This window comes from Vulpes lagopus, chromosome 8 (assembly GCF_018345385.1).
Source record: "Vulpes lagopus strain Blue_001 chromosome 8, ASM1834538v1, whole genome shotgun sequence".
NCBI lineage: Eukaryota > Metazoa > Chordata > Mammalia > Carnivora > Canidae > Vulpes > Vulpes lagopus.
This window is the reverse complement of record NC_054831.1, coordinates 6,543,671-6,560,209: the sequence shown is the minus strand read 5'-3', so window position 1 is coordinate 6,560,209 and position 16,539 is coordinate 6,543,671. Positions and strand designations below refer to the sequence as shown.

The 16,539-nt window shown below is 50.8% G+C and overlaps 2 protein-coding genes across 10 annotated transcripts in view; both read left to right on the top strand.

Annotated features, from left to right (window-relative positions):
- The window catches only part of SAG (S-antigen visual arrestin), a 42,892-nt gene extending 40,530 nt beyond the window's left edge, over nucleotides 1-2,362 (top strand). For 3 of the 5 annotated variants that reach the window (XM_041766656.1, XM_041766657.1, XM_041766658.1), the window contains 2 exons: nucleotides 1,704-1,719; nucleotides 2,144-2,362. In XM_041766656.1, the coding sequence (XP_041622590.1) occupies nucleotides 1,704-1,719; nucleotides 2,144-2,249 (122 nt within the window). In that variant the 3' untranslated portion in view covers nucleotides 2,250-2,362. The remainder of the gene's footprint in view (nucleotides 1-1,703; nucleotides 1,720-2,143) is intronic. The other 2 variants (XM_041766660.1, XM_041766659.1) reach the window with 1 other exon arrangement.
- Nucleotides 2,363-9,875: 7,513 nt separating this feature from the next.
- The window catches only part of DGKD (diacylglycerol kinase delta), a 111,025-nt gene continuing 104,361 nt past the window's right edge, over nucleotides 9,876-16,539 (top strand). For all 5 annotated transcript variants that reach the window (XR_005989655.1, XR_005989656.1, XM_041768363.1 and 2 more), the window contains exon 1: nucleotides 9,876-10,045. Coding sequence is in view for 3 of the 5 variants with exons in the window: in XM_041768363.1 (XP_041624297.1) it covers nucleotides 9,890-10,045 (156 nt within the window). In the remaining 2 variants the exon portion in view is untranslated. The remainder of the gene's footprint in view (nucleotides 10,046-16,539) is intronic.

Here is a 16,539-nt window from a genome sequence, read left to right as displayed (position 1 = left end):
TCTTAAATTCATATCTGCTGGTACCATTCAGATACTTTTTTTTTTTAAACTATGTGAGATTGAAAGGCATTCTGGTCCCTTTCAAGGACATTTTAAAAGAATATTTTAAAACTATGACCTGAGGGGATGCCATCGTTTATGCCAGATTGTTTTCTGGAGCTGTGAACAGACTTTTCGACTTCACTTGGAGGGGAAGTGGGGCTCTTCCTTTTCTGGGTATGATGACATTTTCATGTTCCAGTCATTATGGCCCTTACATTGAACATACCACCGTGTCAAGAGTAAACAACGATCTTTTGTACTGTGAGATTTCAGGGAGAAAGGACAGATCACCCCCTGGCCTCAAAATTCTGACTTCTAGAGCTTCGAGTTGCAGGACTTCCATCCACAGGAGTGCTCACGTCTTACATGCCTCGTTGCCGGTTCTGAGTCTACACAGGTAGACAAAGCAGAACAAGCATTAAGTTGTGGCTCAGAAGCTCTGCCAGGACCAGGGACCGAGCAATTTATACCTACTAGGGACGAAGGAAATGCTACCAAGTTTTCATTATCCCTGCAAGAGCATCCACAATAGAAGGCAGGTGTTGATGTGATTCTCTTTCAGGCTGATGGTCTCAGTTAGTATAATTATGCTAGCACGTGGGGGCCCAGGACGGTTCCTGCCCAGGGGCCTCCCTCCGTCTCCTGTGGTTAGCAGCCCACATAGACACTTCCCTCCCAGGGCCTGAGAGACAAGAGCAGTGGCTCCACTGTGGTGCTCCCGAAAAGTCCTCTGGCGTTGATCACCTAGCTCCTGCGGGCTCTCCACTGAGGGTTACTGTACTTTACCAGGCGGACAGAAAACTAAACGAGCACACGAACAACAAAGAACCGTTCAAATGAATAGCAGTTAATCAGGGACTGCAAAACACATCTGAAAACATAACCCAACCACAAAGTGATCAATGTGTTCGCAGAGAAACCAGACCCTGAGGGGCCCGGGAGTGGTTCCCAAGCTCCAGCGCGCACACCCCAACCACGGGTGGGGCTGGTTAGACGTCGGGTCCCAGAACTCACCCATTGTGAGCCGGACAAGCCGACGTGCAGGTGTCAGATGGGCCCGGAGGGTGGGTTGTAACAGCACCAGGACTGTGCTCTCTCCACGGAGTCCAAAGGACACAAAGGGAGAAATGCTTTGAAAAAAGAAAGCATCCCAGAGGTGAGGGTGGGGCTTCCCCTGGTTAAGGAGGTGAAGGCAAGGCACTCTGACACGGAGGCCATGGTTCAGATGTGCAGGGAGAGAGGCTCTGGCAGCTGGCAAAGGCAAAGGGCAGGGGTGACACCTGGTTGTTGTGAAATGCATGTATCTAGGCTTCTTTTCCCTCCAACTATAAAGCCACCAAAATAAGGGAGAAATTTTCAAGGTGCAGCTATTATGCAGAATTTATGCTGATAGGGGCACCTGGGTGGCTCAGTCAGTTCAGCCTCTGACTCCTGATTTCGGCTCAGGTCATGATCTCAGGGTCCTGAGTTGGAGCCCCACTTTGGGCTCTGTGCTCAGCAGGAAGTCAGCTTGAGATTCTCTCTCTCTCTCTCTCTCTCTCTCTCTCTCTCTCCCTTTCCCCCTGCCCCTCCCCCTGCTCACGTGAGTATTCTTTTGCTCTCTAAAAAGAAAAAAAATGAATTTATGCTGATAATTCTTTCTCTTTATTTCACGCTTACAGCTACGGCAAAGGAAAGGTGAGTCCCTGCCCCGAGCTTCCCTGTGTCCTATGACTTCCTCCGCACACACAAACCCCCTCTGGGGTCTTTTTGTACACACCGCATGCTCTGAACACCGCCCCAGGCTCTGGTTTTCCTGTGCTCCCAGTACTTCGGCTTGCACGTGCACACACACGCCCGCGTACACACACCTGCACCCTCGGTTATGCCGGTATGCGTGTCTGCTCTGTGGGTTCCTTCATTTTCTCTCCCTTGTGTTTGTTAAAGAGACTTTACGTGGGAAGCTGTGAGGAGAGCGGCTTGGTCCGTGCTCCATCATGTAGGAGAATCCTGATCGGTCCCTCTGTGGCAAAAGGAAGACCAAGGATCTTGCTTTGCTTGAGATTTCACTGCAAGCTTCAAAGAGCGTGCCGTGATCGAAATGTTCCTTGTTCTCTTTTAGTTTTCAGGATGAAAATTTGGTTTTTGAGGAGTTTGCTCGCCAAAATCTGAAAGACTTAGGAGATGCTGAGGAGGGGAAGAAAGACCGGGAGGCCGTGGATGAGTGAAGAGGTCGGTCGACCTGGACGCTGGGAAACAGTAGTTCACGCAGGATGAGCCAAACGCTACAGTTAGCCCTTTAGTTAGGCTAAATACCAAAGTGTGAGTCTTCTTCATAGAAATAAAGTTCGTCTGTTCGGCTGTGATCTGATTCCGGCTGGCTTGTTGCTGCGGCTGAGTGATGTCACTGGCTCCTGGGAGGTGCAGCCCTCCAGGTCTTTGTGTCTCAGGTGGGGGAGGGAAGGATCTAGAAAGGAAGCGCTGGCTCACTGAGGCGAGAACACGTCCCAGGTTTGGTGTGCTCACCCGGTGGAGCCTGGTACTTTCTCCAGGAGTCCTGGGGATAAACTGCTTCCCTGGAAACATATGGGGGCAGGGGGGAGCAGTGTTTCAAGTGACCTGGCCAAGCTCCATGCCCCCCCGCCCCCAAGAGCCTCCTGAGATAAACAGGCAAAGGACAAGTGTGGCCAAAACACTCTTCATCACTAATTTGACGTTCGGTCCAAGTCCCTGTTTGAGTCCCTGTTGGTTGGTTAAGTCTCTCTTGAGAGCAAGCAACAGAGTCAGATTTGGCTAGTTTAAGGGGAAACAGGAAATGCACTGGGAGGGCCTTGGAGGGGTTCAGGGAATGGGATTAAAGGAAGAATCTGAGTACCCACGCCAGGTACACAGGAATCAGAAGCTCCCCTGGTTGCCCAGGGCCTCAGGGTCCTGCCCTCCAGGCAGATATTGTCACAGAATGGCGCCCTCAGTCTCTGGGGCTCTGGTTCCAGTGTGCAGGTCCTGGGCAGGAGAATCTGGCCCACCCAGCTTTGGTCAGGTAGATCAAGGCCCTGTGGCCAGTGATGGCAGCACCAGCCCTAGGGACCCTTTGTCCTGGAGGAGGGGGCTTGTTAGAGTGTCTTCATGGAGGCTGGGGGAGGGGAAAGGCTGCTCTGTGTCTGGGAGGGAGGTGGAGTTGATGTGGAGATGGGATGATGGAGGAGGTGCCAGGGCTCTGTCCTTGAGTCCCCTTCCTGGCTCGGGGCACACACCACTCTGGGGGGCTGCTGCCAAGGGCCAGGGAGGGGCTGGGGGAAGTGCAGGCTCTGGTCTATGCTTCAGGGGAGTAGGATCAAAGGGGTTTGCAGAGTTCTGCACAGGTCAGCGCCCTCACAGAAGGTAGGAGGGTGAATGGGAGGGGACACATGGGTGGGGTCAGGTCCCCAGGACCAGGAGCCGTGGCAGAGGGCAGGACTTTAGCATGGGCTCCATGCACACAAAGGCTCCCACATCTGGGGTTGTTCAGCAGGACAGGCTGGCTTGTGTCCTGAGGACTGGGATCCAGTCTGGAGGCTCCACTTGGGAACCTTGGACAGGATCCCACATACACAAAGCAAGGTGTGGACTCAGGTGTTGAGTTTTAGGTATCTTGATATTGACAGGGATGAGGACTCATTTCTAGAGATGGATTAATCATAAAATCATCATCATCATCATAATACAAAAGGCAGAAGACTGGGCCTTTGGCCTGTGGGTTTGCAGGGTCAGACACAATTTCTCCTTCGTGTTTTCTCCGATTCCAAGGAACAGCACCCTCCAGCCCACGCCCCCTCTCAGGATACTCAGGAAGGATCAGGGGCGGCCTGCTGCTCTGGGGATCTGAGCCCTTCCTCTGTTTCCGCCCAAGCTCACAGGCCAGCCGTGGTTGGCTCCCGCCGGAGATCCTAGGCAAGCTGGGCACCCGGGAGTCCGCCCGGCAGTGCCTGGTGAGAGGACCAGCCCGACAGTTCCTGCATTGCTTGACCCCAGGACATCCTAAGTCAGTGTGGATATTAGCGGGCCTGACCTTTGGCACTGTGTGGGTTAGAGCTGGAAGGCCAATCCAGCACACCAGAGACCCGAAAGGCCCTCGCCCTCTAGGTTATTTTGGTACCAAATAGCCCAACTCACAGACTTCCAGGTGCTGGCTAGAATATAGCCTGCAGCTGGCCACCCTGGGGAGGGTGTGGGGGTGGAGCAGGAAGCCAGCAGCCAGCTGCTCCGAATGGGATGGATGCAGAGCCTCGCCTGGGCTGGGCCTGCGCTTGCTCCAGTGTCCGCTGGCATGTTGTCAGGAGGCAGGACGTTCACGTGCAGGTTTGATGTGTGGCCCAGGGTTTCCCAGGTAGGTGCATCGGAAGAAACAGGGCACAACGGAATTGAGAGAGCTACGTAGAGAGAGTGGAGGCTGGGAACGTGGGACAGAGCTCTGCAAGCCAGCAAAGGGCCGGAGAGCTGGAATCCCTGCTACTCATCGAGCACCTGCCTTGTGCTAAAACACTTTGCATCTCCTGATTCCAGCCATGCTTGTTAAGGGGGCCCCATCATTCCCACTTGTTAGATGAGGAAAGCACAGTTCAGAGACGTGATGCACCTTACCCAAGGCCACACAGCTGGTGAGAGTCAGAAGCAAGACTTGGGACTCTGGTTTCCCTGAGTCTGTACTCAGCCCCTCTGCTGGCTGTCTGATGCTGAGACTTTGGGAGGCTCAGAGAGGGAGGGTCAGCTCTCCTGATTCAGCAATGGCTGCCCTTAAGTTCTTTTTTAAAATCGACATTAAGGAGATAATTGTAGATTCACATGCAGTTGTAAGAGACAGTACAAAGAGATCCTGTATTTTCCCCAAGGCTAACAACATCTTGCAAAACTGTGGCATGCTATCACAACCGGGACGTTGACACTGGTACAGTCCACCCATCTGCTTCTCATTTTTCCAGTTGCACTCTTGTGTGTTTTTAGTGAACTACAGTTTTATCACGTGCGTTGCTAGTTAACTTCCTTCCAGAGAGTCTGTTTTCCTCTCCCTGTAACACTTCCCATAGCTCCCGACGCAGGTCCCAGTGTAAGACCACTGTCTCCGTGGGTTAACCTCACTAATCCCTGGGGGGATGCGGCACAAGGGTCCCCCCCCACCCTTGGCTTGGTTGGAGATGTGTGGGGGTGGTTTGGGGTTGTCACGACGCATGGGAGCCAGGGAAATCATATGTCAAACGCAGTGAAGAAACGTCCTGCTCCAAATGTCAATCATAACCCTGGTTCAGGGTAAAAGAAGATCATTGCCATGTTTTTTGAAGTGCAGCGTGCATTCTAATGTGAAGTGGCTTTTTGTTTTGTTTTGTTTTTTGACAGGAGGTGCGTGCACTTTTACATTGACAAATGGAGAAGGATTAGGTTGGATGTGAAGTGTGTTATTACTGCCACCTTGATGTGCCCTGAAGGTGGGGTGAACGGGGAGGCGCACATTGTTAGAGATGATTCACAGCGTGACTCATTCTGTAAAGAGGGAATGTGCTCTCACAGGCAAGCGGCTTCGGGGGGGAGATCGCCAAGGGAACAGCGCGGCGGGCACACCGCGACACAAAGGCTTCTGCGCTCATCAGAGAAAATGTGCTAGAGTTGTGTTGCTCTGATTGAGGAACATAACGAGTCTTAATGAGCCTAATGCTCTTTTTAAAAATGCACTTTTTATTTTCAAGTACTTTGAGATCTACAGGAAAGCTGCACCGTTAGGACAGTGAACTCCCCCACACCCGGCTTCTCTTGTTAGGAACGTCGTACAGTAACTAGGATGGCACATGCACTGCATATAATGAATCCATACTGGCATGTTATTATTAAACTAAAGCCCATTCTTTACTTTTTTAAAAGATTTTATTTATTTATTCATGAAAGACACCGAAAGAGAGGCAGCGACACAGGCAGAGGGAAGAGAAGCAGGCTTCATGCAATGAGCCCGATGTGGGACTCAATCCTGGGAATCCGGGATCAGGCCCTGAGCCAAAGGCGGATGCTCAACCGCTGAGCCACCCAGGTGTCCCCCATTCTTTATTTTTTAAAAATATTTGATTTATTTGAGAGAGAGCAGGGGGAGAGGGAGCAGGAGAGGGAGAAGCAGGCTCCCCACTGAGCAGGGAGCGCAATGTGGGGCTCTATCCCAGGACCCCGGGATCATGACCTAAGCCCAAGGCAGACGCTTAACCTGCTGAGCTACCCAGGTGCCCCTGAAGCCCATTCTTTATTCAGAGTTCCTTAGTTTTTACCTAATGTCCTTTTTATGTTCCAGGATCCCCCATGACATTTAGTTATCACGTCTCCTTGGGCTCCTCTTGGCTGGGACAATTTATAGCTCTTTTTCATAATTGCTATATGCTCCTTTCCAGCTGCAGCTGCTGCCTCTCAACTCATGTTCATGTTTGTGGCTTTTTGCCTCTAAAATGAGGGATTCTAGAGCCCGGATGTCCCCTGAGCTTCGGTTGGGTGTAGCCGACAGCTCCCTCAAGCACCTTAAACTCAGTTTGTTCAAAACCAAGTTCATCTCCATCTCCTTTAGGTCTACTTGTGGTCACTGGGGCAGCATCCTTCTTGAAACCCGTATTCCCCAGAGGCACCCAGATTTATCCTGTTCCTTAATCTCCCAACAGGAGCAGCTGGTCCCTTTTCTTCCCACCTCTGCTGAGTCTCCCACTGGTCACCTCCTCTCTCTAACTGCCATGACCACTGCCTTGGTTCTGCCCCAAATCAAGCATTGACTGGATTGGTGAATTGCTTTGTAATGCCCTGTCCATTTCTAGTCTTTTTTTTCCCTCTGATCATTCTCTGCCCTTCAACGCCTGGGTGGTTCAGTGTTTGAGTGTCTGCCTTCGGCTCAGAGCGTGATCCCAGGGTCCTGGGATCCAGTCCTATATTGGGTTCCCCGCAGGGAGCCTGCTTCTCCCTCTGCCAATGTCTCTGCCTCTCTCTTTGTGTCTCTCATGAATAAATAAATAAAATCTTAAACAAACAAACACTCTTCAGTGGCCCCTGTGCCAGAGGGGTGCAGCCCTCCTTGCTCCTGAGCTCAGCACAGGAGGTGCTCAGGCCTTCTCCCCTCGCCCTTGGCTCAACAACAAACTTGCCCCGGAGCCTCTTGCCTTGTTGTGTTTTCCTGGAAAATTTCTCCATCCTATTACCTTTCTACTCAAATCTCCAGGTTTGGAGTCACCCCTCCTCTGTAGAGCCTCCCAACATCCTTGACAGAATTAACTTAGTTCCCCTACATCTCGCACTTACATATCACACCATTTGTAATTAATTGATGCAATATGACCAACCTCCGCAGGGATGCAGGACACCACATTAGTGAGCTCTGGCTGTCATAACAAAGGACCACAGACTGGGGTGGGGCGTGGGGGGTGGGTTTCAACAGAAATGTTGCTGACAGATCTGGAGGCCTGAAGTCTGAATCAAGGTTGGCAGTCCTTTGATGCTGAGGTCTCTCTCCTTGGCTTGGAGATGGCATCTCTGTATATATCTTCACGTGGTTTTCCCTCTGAGCCCGTGTGTGACCAATTTCCTACCTCTTATCAGGACACCAGTCATACGGGAGGAAGGCCCATCCTCATGGCCTCCTTTTAACTTGATTACTTCTCTAAAGGCCCCACCTTCAAACACAGTCACATTAAGATGTTAGGAATAACATCTGAGGGTTTGTTAGGACTTCAACGTGTGAATGTTGGGGTGGGAGGGGGGGCGCATGTACAGGTCGGGGCACAGTTCAGCCCATAACAGGCCCTCCTCTGCTCTTGCTTCCTACAAGCTACTCCAGGGCCAGCTTCCTGGGAGAGCTAGCCTAGAAGCATCAAGAACGGTGGAGTCACATGGTCCCGGTCCAAACTCTGTCTCTTTTCCCCTCCTTGGGAGACGTATCAGAACCAGGCTGCAGTCTTTATCTCCAGAGTGAGCCCAGTGAGCTTGCTCTGTGGGGCTGGTGTGATTAGAATCACTGGTCAAGTGTTTGGCGTGCGTGCCAGGTGGTCGGCTTGAGAGCCGTCACTACCTTCGTGCATTGCAGAACTTACTGTGATGATGGAAATGTGCTGTATCTGTCCTGTCTCCTGTAGTAATTGCTAAGCCACACATGGCTATTGTGCACCTGAAATGTGGCTGGTGTGAGGAACTGAAAATTTATTTTTAATTAATTGGAATTAAAACGAAATAAGCCCCATGTGCCTAGTGGCTATAGCACTGGGCAATGTCCCAGGGGCTCTGGGGCTGTCAGAGTGTTCCTGCATTAGGCCCTGACACGCTGTGTCCTGGCAGTGAGTCCATTCCCCTGGCCATGTCCCCGCACTAGATGCTATTCTGTGTCCCCTCGGGGAGGGTTCACTTGTTTTGCCTTTGGAAAGTATCACCCAGCGTGGTGGGGGCACCAAAACATGCTGACCGGCAGACAGGCCAGGGGCCACTAAGTCTCTAGCAGCAGCCTTCTGAAAGGGCGAGGGGAAGTCATGCAACCTTCTAAGGAGGTGCCCTTCTCAGCTGTATGGCAGCAAAACAAACAAGTGCACTCTCTTGTGCCCCCCGGTGAAGGGTCCCACCTACCCATCTGCCATCCCACAGTCCTGGCCAGCACCCTGGGCCTCATCCCAGTTACCTGTACCTCCCGCCTCCACCTACAAATCCCTCCCATCTTGAGTCCACTTCTCTATCTCTGCAGCCCCTCCCAATGACCCAGGGCAGCCACTTGCCCTGATTACTTCAAAGCCTAGATCACAGGCCCCAGCTTTGTGACTCAGCCCCACCCAGGGTTAAAATCCCTCAAGGGCTTCCTGTTGCACTCAGGACTAACCCCTTTATCAGGTTTACAAAGCCCTATCTGACCTGCCCATTCCCAGGCACAGCTCTTCCCATTATTTTCCTCCCTTTAGGCCACAACTCCCTGTTCCACTTGTTCTTTCTGGCCTCTGGGCCTTTGCACGATCTGGTACCTCCTCCTAGAACACAATTCACCCCGCCCCCCCGGAGTGGTAACTCCTGCTAGCCCGTTCCTTCTAACTCAGGGATCTTTTCTCTAGGAACCCTTCTCAGATGGAATCATTTGTCCCTCTTCTGGCATCTCCAGAGGCCAGTACTTTCTTCTTCTTCTTCTTTTTTTTTTTTAATTTTATTTATTTATTTATTTATTTATTTTACTTTCTTCTTTCTTTCTTGCATTCACGCATGCAGCCATCCACTCCCAGCTGCTTGTGGTGCAACTAACTACTAAACACCAGACGCTGCTATAGACGCGACACAATGTAGGGCCAGACGGGACACGGTCCCAAGCCTCCTGGAGATCACTTAACATTCTTTTTTTTAAAGATTTTTTATTTATTCATTCATGAGAGACACACAGAGAGAGAGTGAGGCAGAGACACAGGCAGAGGGGGAAGCAGGCTCCACGCAGGGAGCCCGACGTGGGACTCGATCCCGGGACTCAGGATCACGCCCTGGGCTGAAGGCGGCGCTGAACCTCTGAGCCAGCCAGGCTGCCCCATCACTTAACATTCTTGAACTGGAAGACTAAAAAAAAAAAAAAGTGAACATAGAAACAAAAACCACACAAATTGTGTCCTAGACAGAAAATCAAAAAAATAAATAAGAAAAAGAAAAAAGAAAATAAGCAGACGCGAAGACCACCCCCTCCCCCCACTTCCACCCCCGGGGGTGGAGGCGGAGGGGCCCGAGCGCGGCTCCGTCTGCGGCTGCGCGCGCGGCCGGCAGGGGGCGCGGCGCCCCGCCCCGGCCCCGCCCCCTTGCCCAAGCCCCGCCCCTCCACCCCCGCCCCCGGCCCCGCCCCCGCCCGCTGTGCGCGCGCTGGCCCGGCAGCATGGCGGCGGCGGCGGGCGCCCCTCCGCCGGGTCCGCCGCAGCCTCCTCCGCCGCCGCCGCCCGAGGAGTCGTCCGACAGCGAGCCCGAGGCGGAGCCCGGCTCCCCGCAGAAGCTCATCCGCAAGGTGTCCACGTCGGGCCAGATCCGGCAGAAGGTGAGCGCGGCGGCGGCCCGGGCGCGCGCCCCTCACGCCGCGGGAGCCCCGTGAGGCCCGCGGCCCGGCCCGAGAGCCGCCCAGGCCCGGCCCAGCCCGGCCCGGGGTCCCGCCGGGCGCCGGGGGCCGGGCGGAGCGCGCCCCGCGGGGTAACGGGCCGGCCGCCCCGCCCCGCGCCCCGGGGGAGCGCGCCCTCCCGGCGGGGCGGCGGCCGGGACCCGGGCGGGGGGCGCAGGTGGGCGCCGCGCGGGGCCGGGCGGGCGGGCGGGGCGGGGCGCCGGGCCGGGGGCGCCCGCGGCGGGGGGGCTGCGCGGCGAGCAGCGGGAGGACGCAGGCCTAGAGGCGCGGGGCGAGCGCTCCGGGAACAGGGGTGCCGGCTGCGCCCCGCAGACGGACGCTCCCCGAGCCCCGGGCTCCGCGCGCCGCCGAGGGCTGGCCGGGTGCTTGCCCGCGGGGTGCTCCGCAGACCCGCCTGCGGTCCCCGGGGACACCCAGCCGGCCCGGGACTCGCGCGCGTTTCCGTGCCCCGGGAGGCAGGGATGCGCGTCCCTGGGGAAAGCCGGGAGTGGGGGGCGGGGGGGCTTGTCCTGGCCGCGCACCCGCTGGCCACGGAACTCCCGCCGGAGAACTCCCGACGGCTGAAGATTCGCTGCAAGAAAGACGCATTTCCTTTCTGCGGGAGCAAAGTTGAGCCCTTTGTTTTCCCATGGCGGTTCCCGTTGAGAACTGCTTATGGTTTTCGCCACAGGTGAGCCGTCTCTGTTAGAACACGGCTGCCCCAGGCAGGTGGCTGCACAGGTGGCTGAGGGCACGCCGGGTCTGTGGGCAGCCCCGGCCGCTCCAGCTGGCACAGGCGCTCATCCTGCTGCACTGCGCTTTTCCTCCGGGGCCAGTTAGGTTCCGCTGGTACTTTCACTGTGGGAGCCATTTCTTGCTCTGCCTTCTGTCAGCCTTGGATCCTTGTGCTGGGGCTCGTCTTCGGTCTGAACGCGTTACAAACAAGTTTAATTGAGAAGCGTTGCAGTTTTTCAGCGGATGGGTATCGAACGCCTCCTTTGTTCCAGGCATAACGGTATGGTCCTAACTGTAATGGTAGCAGTTCTTCTTTGCTTACCAGGCAGTGTGCCAGGCACTTTTCTTGGGTTAACTGTGCAGCAGTCTACACGGGTTAACTCATTTAGTGCTAGTGAGAACCCATTGAGTCGGCTGTTATCTATCAGCCCCCATCTACAGGGGATTGGAAATCGAGGTAGAGAGGTTAAGTGACTTGCTCAGGGTGTCACAGGTAGTAGAGGTGGATCTGGATCTGAACTGTGGTCAGGATCCCAAGATGGACAGTAGGAGTCTGGATCCTAGTCTGTAGGAGATGGACGCCTGTGCATGGGACAGTAAGACGTAGTAAGTCCTGTGGAAGCTCAGGGGACAGAGAATCCAGCTACCCTGGCAGGCAGGGAGGGGACATCCCCTTTAAAACAAATCTGGAGGGAAAGAGCTTGCCAGCCTAATTGGGGAAGGACGGGCTTTGCACATAGTTGATGCATATCGACACGTATTGTATGGAAAGGTTTAGGCACCCCTGGGAATGGTCAGAAGGTGAGTGGGTCAGGTGGAGAAGAATTAGGAAGAGGCTGGAAAGGTAGATTGGGTTGGATTTTAAAGGGCCAGCTGTGGAGTTGGGTTTTTGGCCTTGGGCGAGAGGGAGCCACTGAGGGTTATTCAGAGCATGGGAGTGACCAGTCAAGATGTGCTTTTAGGAGGATCTCCAAGTAGCCCTAAAGGATACTGATAAGAGTTGCTCCCCCCTGTTGTTTGGTCCTGGAGCATGGTATGTGCCCAGTGTGGGGTGGATCATGTGATTTACAAGTGTGATTAAGATTAGATCTCTCAGAGATTCCAGTATTTGTCCAGAATTCTGTTCCTTAGGAGGCTTCCCCCCACCTCAAACAAAAACAAAAACAAAACAAAAAAACAATAGCTGCTGTACCTACCAGCTGTTCTGGTTGAGGAGGAGTGATGGGTAGAGTGTTAAAAATACACCCTGAGGACTTGAGTTGCTGAATACAGTCACATCTGCTGTACAGATAGCTTAAGACTAATTTTTCTTTCGTGTTGTTAGAGATTGTCTGAATGTGGGAAGTGTGAGGTTTTCTGTGTGCAGTAGCTCCCCCCCCCCCCATTTTTAAAGCATATAAGCCATTCAGAAAATTGCTGTGGTATATGTGGTGCATAAGAGAAATATCTGAAATGATAGGAGTATCATTCTGATTCTAAATGGGAAAGCTGAAACCACTTGAAGTATTTAAAACAGAGGGAATTTAATGTAGGGGAGTGGTTGCACAGATGATAAAAGAACTGAGGATGCAAACAGTGGCCAGTGAAGCAACCCTGAAATGAGGCAACAGATAGGAAACCACTGTCACCCCTGAGCTGGAGGACAGGGAGGAGGTGGCGTTTTAGACCCCAGGAGCAGCTTCCACCTGCCAAGAGGCTGAACTGCCTGGGGTTGTCGGTTGTCTGGGGGGCCCTGGTGCCTTTCAGGGGGCACAGCTGCTGCTGGAGTCTTAACCCCATCCCCTTCTTGCTTGGGAAACCCAGCCTGTTAGGGATCAGCCCCTCTGCAATTTGGAGTAGAGCAGAAGATCAAGGAATGGAACTGAGGACACGCTGGCCCAGGACTAGAGGTGTGTGCATGTCAAGTTTTTGAAATACCAGTCCAGTGCGAGGTAAAAGCTGTCTTAATGGAAAAAAGGAAGGGAAGTATCTTATGACAGTGCTTCTTAGATTTTATTGTGCAGGCACATCCCCTGGGGATCTTGTTTAACAGCAGATTCTGGTTGAGTAGGTCCGGGGTGTAGGTCTGAGAGTCTACATTTTAATCAGCTCTCAGGAGATGCTGCTGTTGGTCCATGGACCAGACTTTGAGAAACAAGTCCTTATGACATGTGTCGAGAGAAGCTTTCCCAAACTCCAAAGAAATCTTTAGTTTAAGAGGTTCTTTTAAAACTTTTCTCCAAGCCTTTAGCGTTACTGAAAACTTGATGAGTGGAGATTTGAGATGGTCATTTAGAAGTTTAGCATGTCATGCATGTCTGATATTCTCCCAAATTCCAGCTGTCCCTGGGAAGCCCATTACTTCATTTGTATTTCCTAACCATGGCACACAATACTGACTCTATAGGACCTCATAGTTAGAGTGGAAAGGGAAGATAGGCTAATACACTGGTAAATTAATTCACTAGCACATTATAAGGCATTTTAAAATTTGAATAAAGAGCAGTGTGATTCTGTAAAGCATCTCAGTTAAGATAGAGTTTAATCTATTTCAAAGTTTTTAAAAAGCCAACATTTTTGGCTTTGTGCAGAAAAATGTTCATATTCCTGATTTCAAATTTAAACAAAGCATTTTTCCCATTGTGAAATGAAGGCTAGTAGAAATTAGGCAAAATGTTTAAGTTGTAAAATACTGAAAAAATAGCTTTATAAAGATATAATTCACATACCGTACAGTTAACTCCTTTAAAGTATGTAGTTCAGTGGTTTTTATGTATGCACAGTTGTGCAACCATCACCGCAGTCAATTTTAGAGTGTTTTCATCACCCCCAAGAGAAACCCCGTAACCGTTAGCATCCGTTCCTCATTCCTTCTAACTCTCCCAGCCTCAACAACTGCTGGTCTACTTTCTGTCTTGAGGATTTGCCGATTCTGGACATTTCACATACATAGTATCATGCAGTATGTCTGCCTTTTGTGTTTGGCTTCTTTCACTTAGCATTAGCATTCAGAGGTTACCCATGTTGGCACCTGCACATTTGGGTTAATCCCACTTTTTGGCCATTCTGGATGAGGCCGCTGTGAACATTCACATACCTGTTTCTGTGTGGACATATGTGGTGTGTCATTTCTCATGAGTGTCTGCTTAGCAGGTTTGCTGGGTCACATGGCAACTCTGTGCTTGACCTTTGAGAAACTGCTGGACTGTTTTCCAGAGTGGCTGCACCATTTTACATTTATTTCCCCCAGCACTGTGTGAGGGTTCTAGTTTCTCCATGTTTTCAGTTATTACGTCTTTCAATTATAGCCATCCTAGCAGGTGCGTAGTGGTATGAACGGTTTTTAAAGCTCATGTGCATATTTAAGAGTCTAAACTTTGTTGTTAAACAAATTGATTCACATTCTACTCCCACTTAAGACTTGGTTTCCTGATCTGAAACAGGGAAAATACCAGTTCCTGGGTTGTCAGTAATGACAATAAATGTATTCTTGAGCCTCAATTTCCACATCTGCAAAATAGTATATGTGCTGCCGAAGCGAGCACTACATCTGCAAAATAGAAAGGATAATACTAGTTGTCAGATCCTTAAAATAGAAATGATGTTAAGTCATAGAAGTTAATGGAACAATCTATGTACATTTAGCATAGGGCCTGGCATATTATCAGCCTTTAGTAAATGGTTTCTTTTATGATTACTTCTGTCTTTTTTTTTTTTTTTTAAGGTTTTATTTATTTATTCCTGAGAGACAGAGAGAGAGGCAGACACAGGCAGAGGGAGAAGCAGGCTCCATGCAGGGAGCCTGATGTGGGACTCGATCCCGGGTCCCCAGGATCACGTCCTGGGCCGAAGGTGGCGCTAAACCGCTGAACCACCCAGGCTGCCCTACTTCTGTCTTTTTAGTCATTCTCTCTGAACCCCTCCTTCCCTAGCTTGGGCTGGCTGATTCTTCATCTCTAGCAGCCAGAAGAGCAAATAAAAATGAATCTGGCAGATAATTAGCAATGAAAATATTTTTAAAATGTTAATTTATTGAATATGAGTGGGAATACCATGGACTGGTCATTATTTTTCTTGTTTCACAGATTCATTTTAACTCAGCAAATATTGTTAAGTGTACTAGGCTCTTGGTGTACCTTACTGAACGACAACCATAAACACCCCTGGAGCTAATAGTCTGAAGAGAAGACAGACATTAGTAAGGTGATCACACAGTTAGCGTGGCACTGTGATTGGGGATGAGCGTTAAGCAGGTGACAGCCAGAGTGCTTTGGGAGGATGTAATCAGTGATTTTGACCTGATACTGGGATGGGGAGCGGTAGGGAGAGGTGAGTAGGGGAAAGTGACTTCTGCTTCTATTAGTGGTGGGCTGAGTAACTGACCAGCCATTCTGCTAAGCACCGTCGCCTAATAGGAGGCAGTTGATAAGATACTGCAGAATTACAGGGCTAGAAACGGGATGACGAAGGTCTGTGGAAGTGAGCTGGCATCTAGGGCTGGCTGTTTTTTACCTTGGAGTCAGTAATACTTGGAATAGTGTTCCCCTAAAATTTATGTTCACTTGGAACGTGAGTGATAAGATTGTCTTCTGTTATTCATAACGAACTCCTTTTGGCTACATCTGAATTTTTGCTAACGGGGTGACTCATGATGGGAGGTGGTTACCAGAAAGACCAAACAAGTGATTAGAGGTGTAAACTTTCAGCATTTACCCCCAACTTCGTAGGAGCGGAGGGGGCTTGGAGATTGAGTTATAAAAACTCTTTTAACAAGGAGATTCAAGGAGTTTCTGGGTTGGCAAACACATTAGTGTGTGTGTGTGTGTGTGTGTGTGTGTTGGCATGCCCAGAGAGGGCATGGACATTCTCTGCTCCTCACCACTCCTATGCCTTGCCCTGTGCATCTCTCTTCATTTGATGTCTCTTTCTGGGTGCTAGGAAGGAGGTGGAGCAAGGGAAAGCTCACCACAGTTACTGGGAATATTATGTCGGCAACACCACATTAGAAGACATTTCACTAGTGTCTATTAAAGTTAAAGAAATGTATATCCTATGTTTCGGCAGTTCTACTTCTAGGTGTGTGTATCTAATGGCTAATGTAAGCTATCGTACTCCAAGAGGCATGTACAAGAGTATTACTAGTGTATTTTTTGTAATAGCTCAAAAGTGGAGGGAACCCAAACATTAGTCAGCAGTAGAATGGATAAATAACTTATGGTATGTTCTTTCAAGAGAATATTCTGCATCAGTGAAAATGAACTGCTGCTACCTGCTGATTTAAGGATTAATCACAGATGTAGTCTGGCCAAAAAAGCCAGACATGAAAGAAAGTTGTGTACAGAATAGATAGGCACTTAGGTGTTTAGTCTTGCCGGCTTGTGTCTTTAAGCTTGCATGCAGAGAAATGATTATCAGAGATGTCTGGATGATGGAAAAATCTGGGTAGGTTTGGGTGCTCCATGAGAGAGGAAGCTTCCAGAGTGTTCTGTTTCTTGACCTAGATAGTAGGTTCTCAATTTGTGGTAATTATATGCACTTTTGTTCTGTGGGCTTATATTTATGTGTGCTATTTTATAATGAAAAACATTTTTTTAAAGGATTAATAAAAGAATGAGGATGATGTAGTTGGTCAAAGAGGTGTGCAAAGGCTCTGTGGCCAGAGAGGAGGCTTGGGAAAGTCAAGGGCCTGAAAGAAAGCTGGTGTGGATAGAGTTGGCAAGACT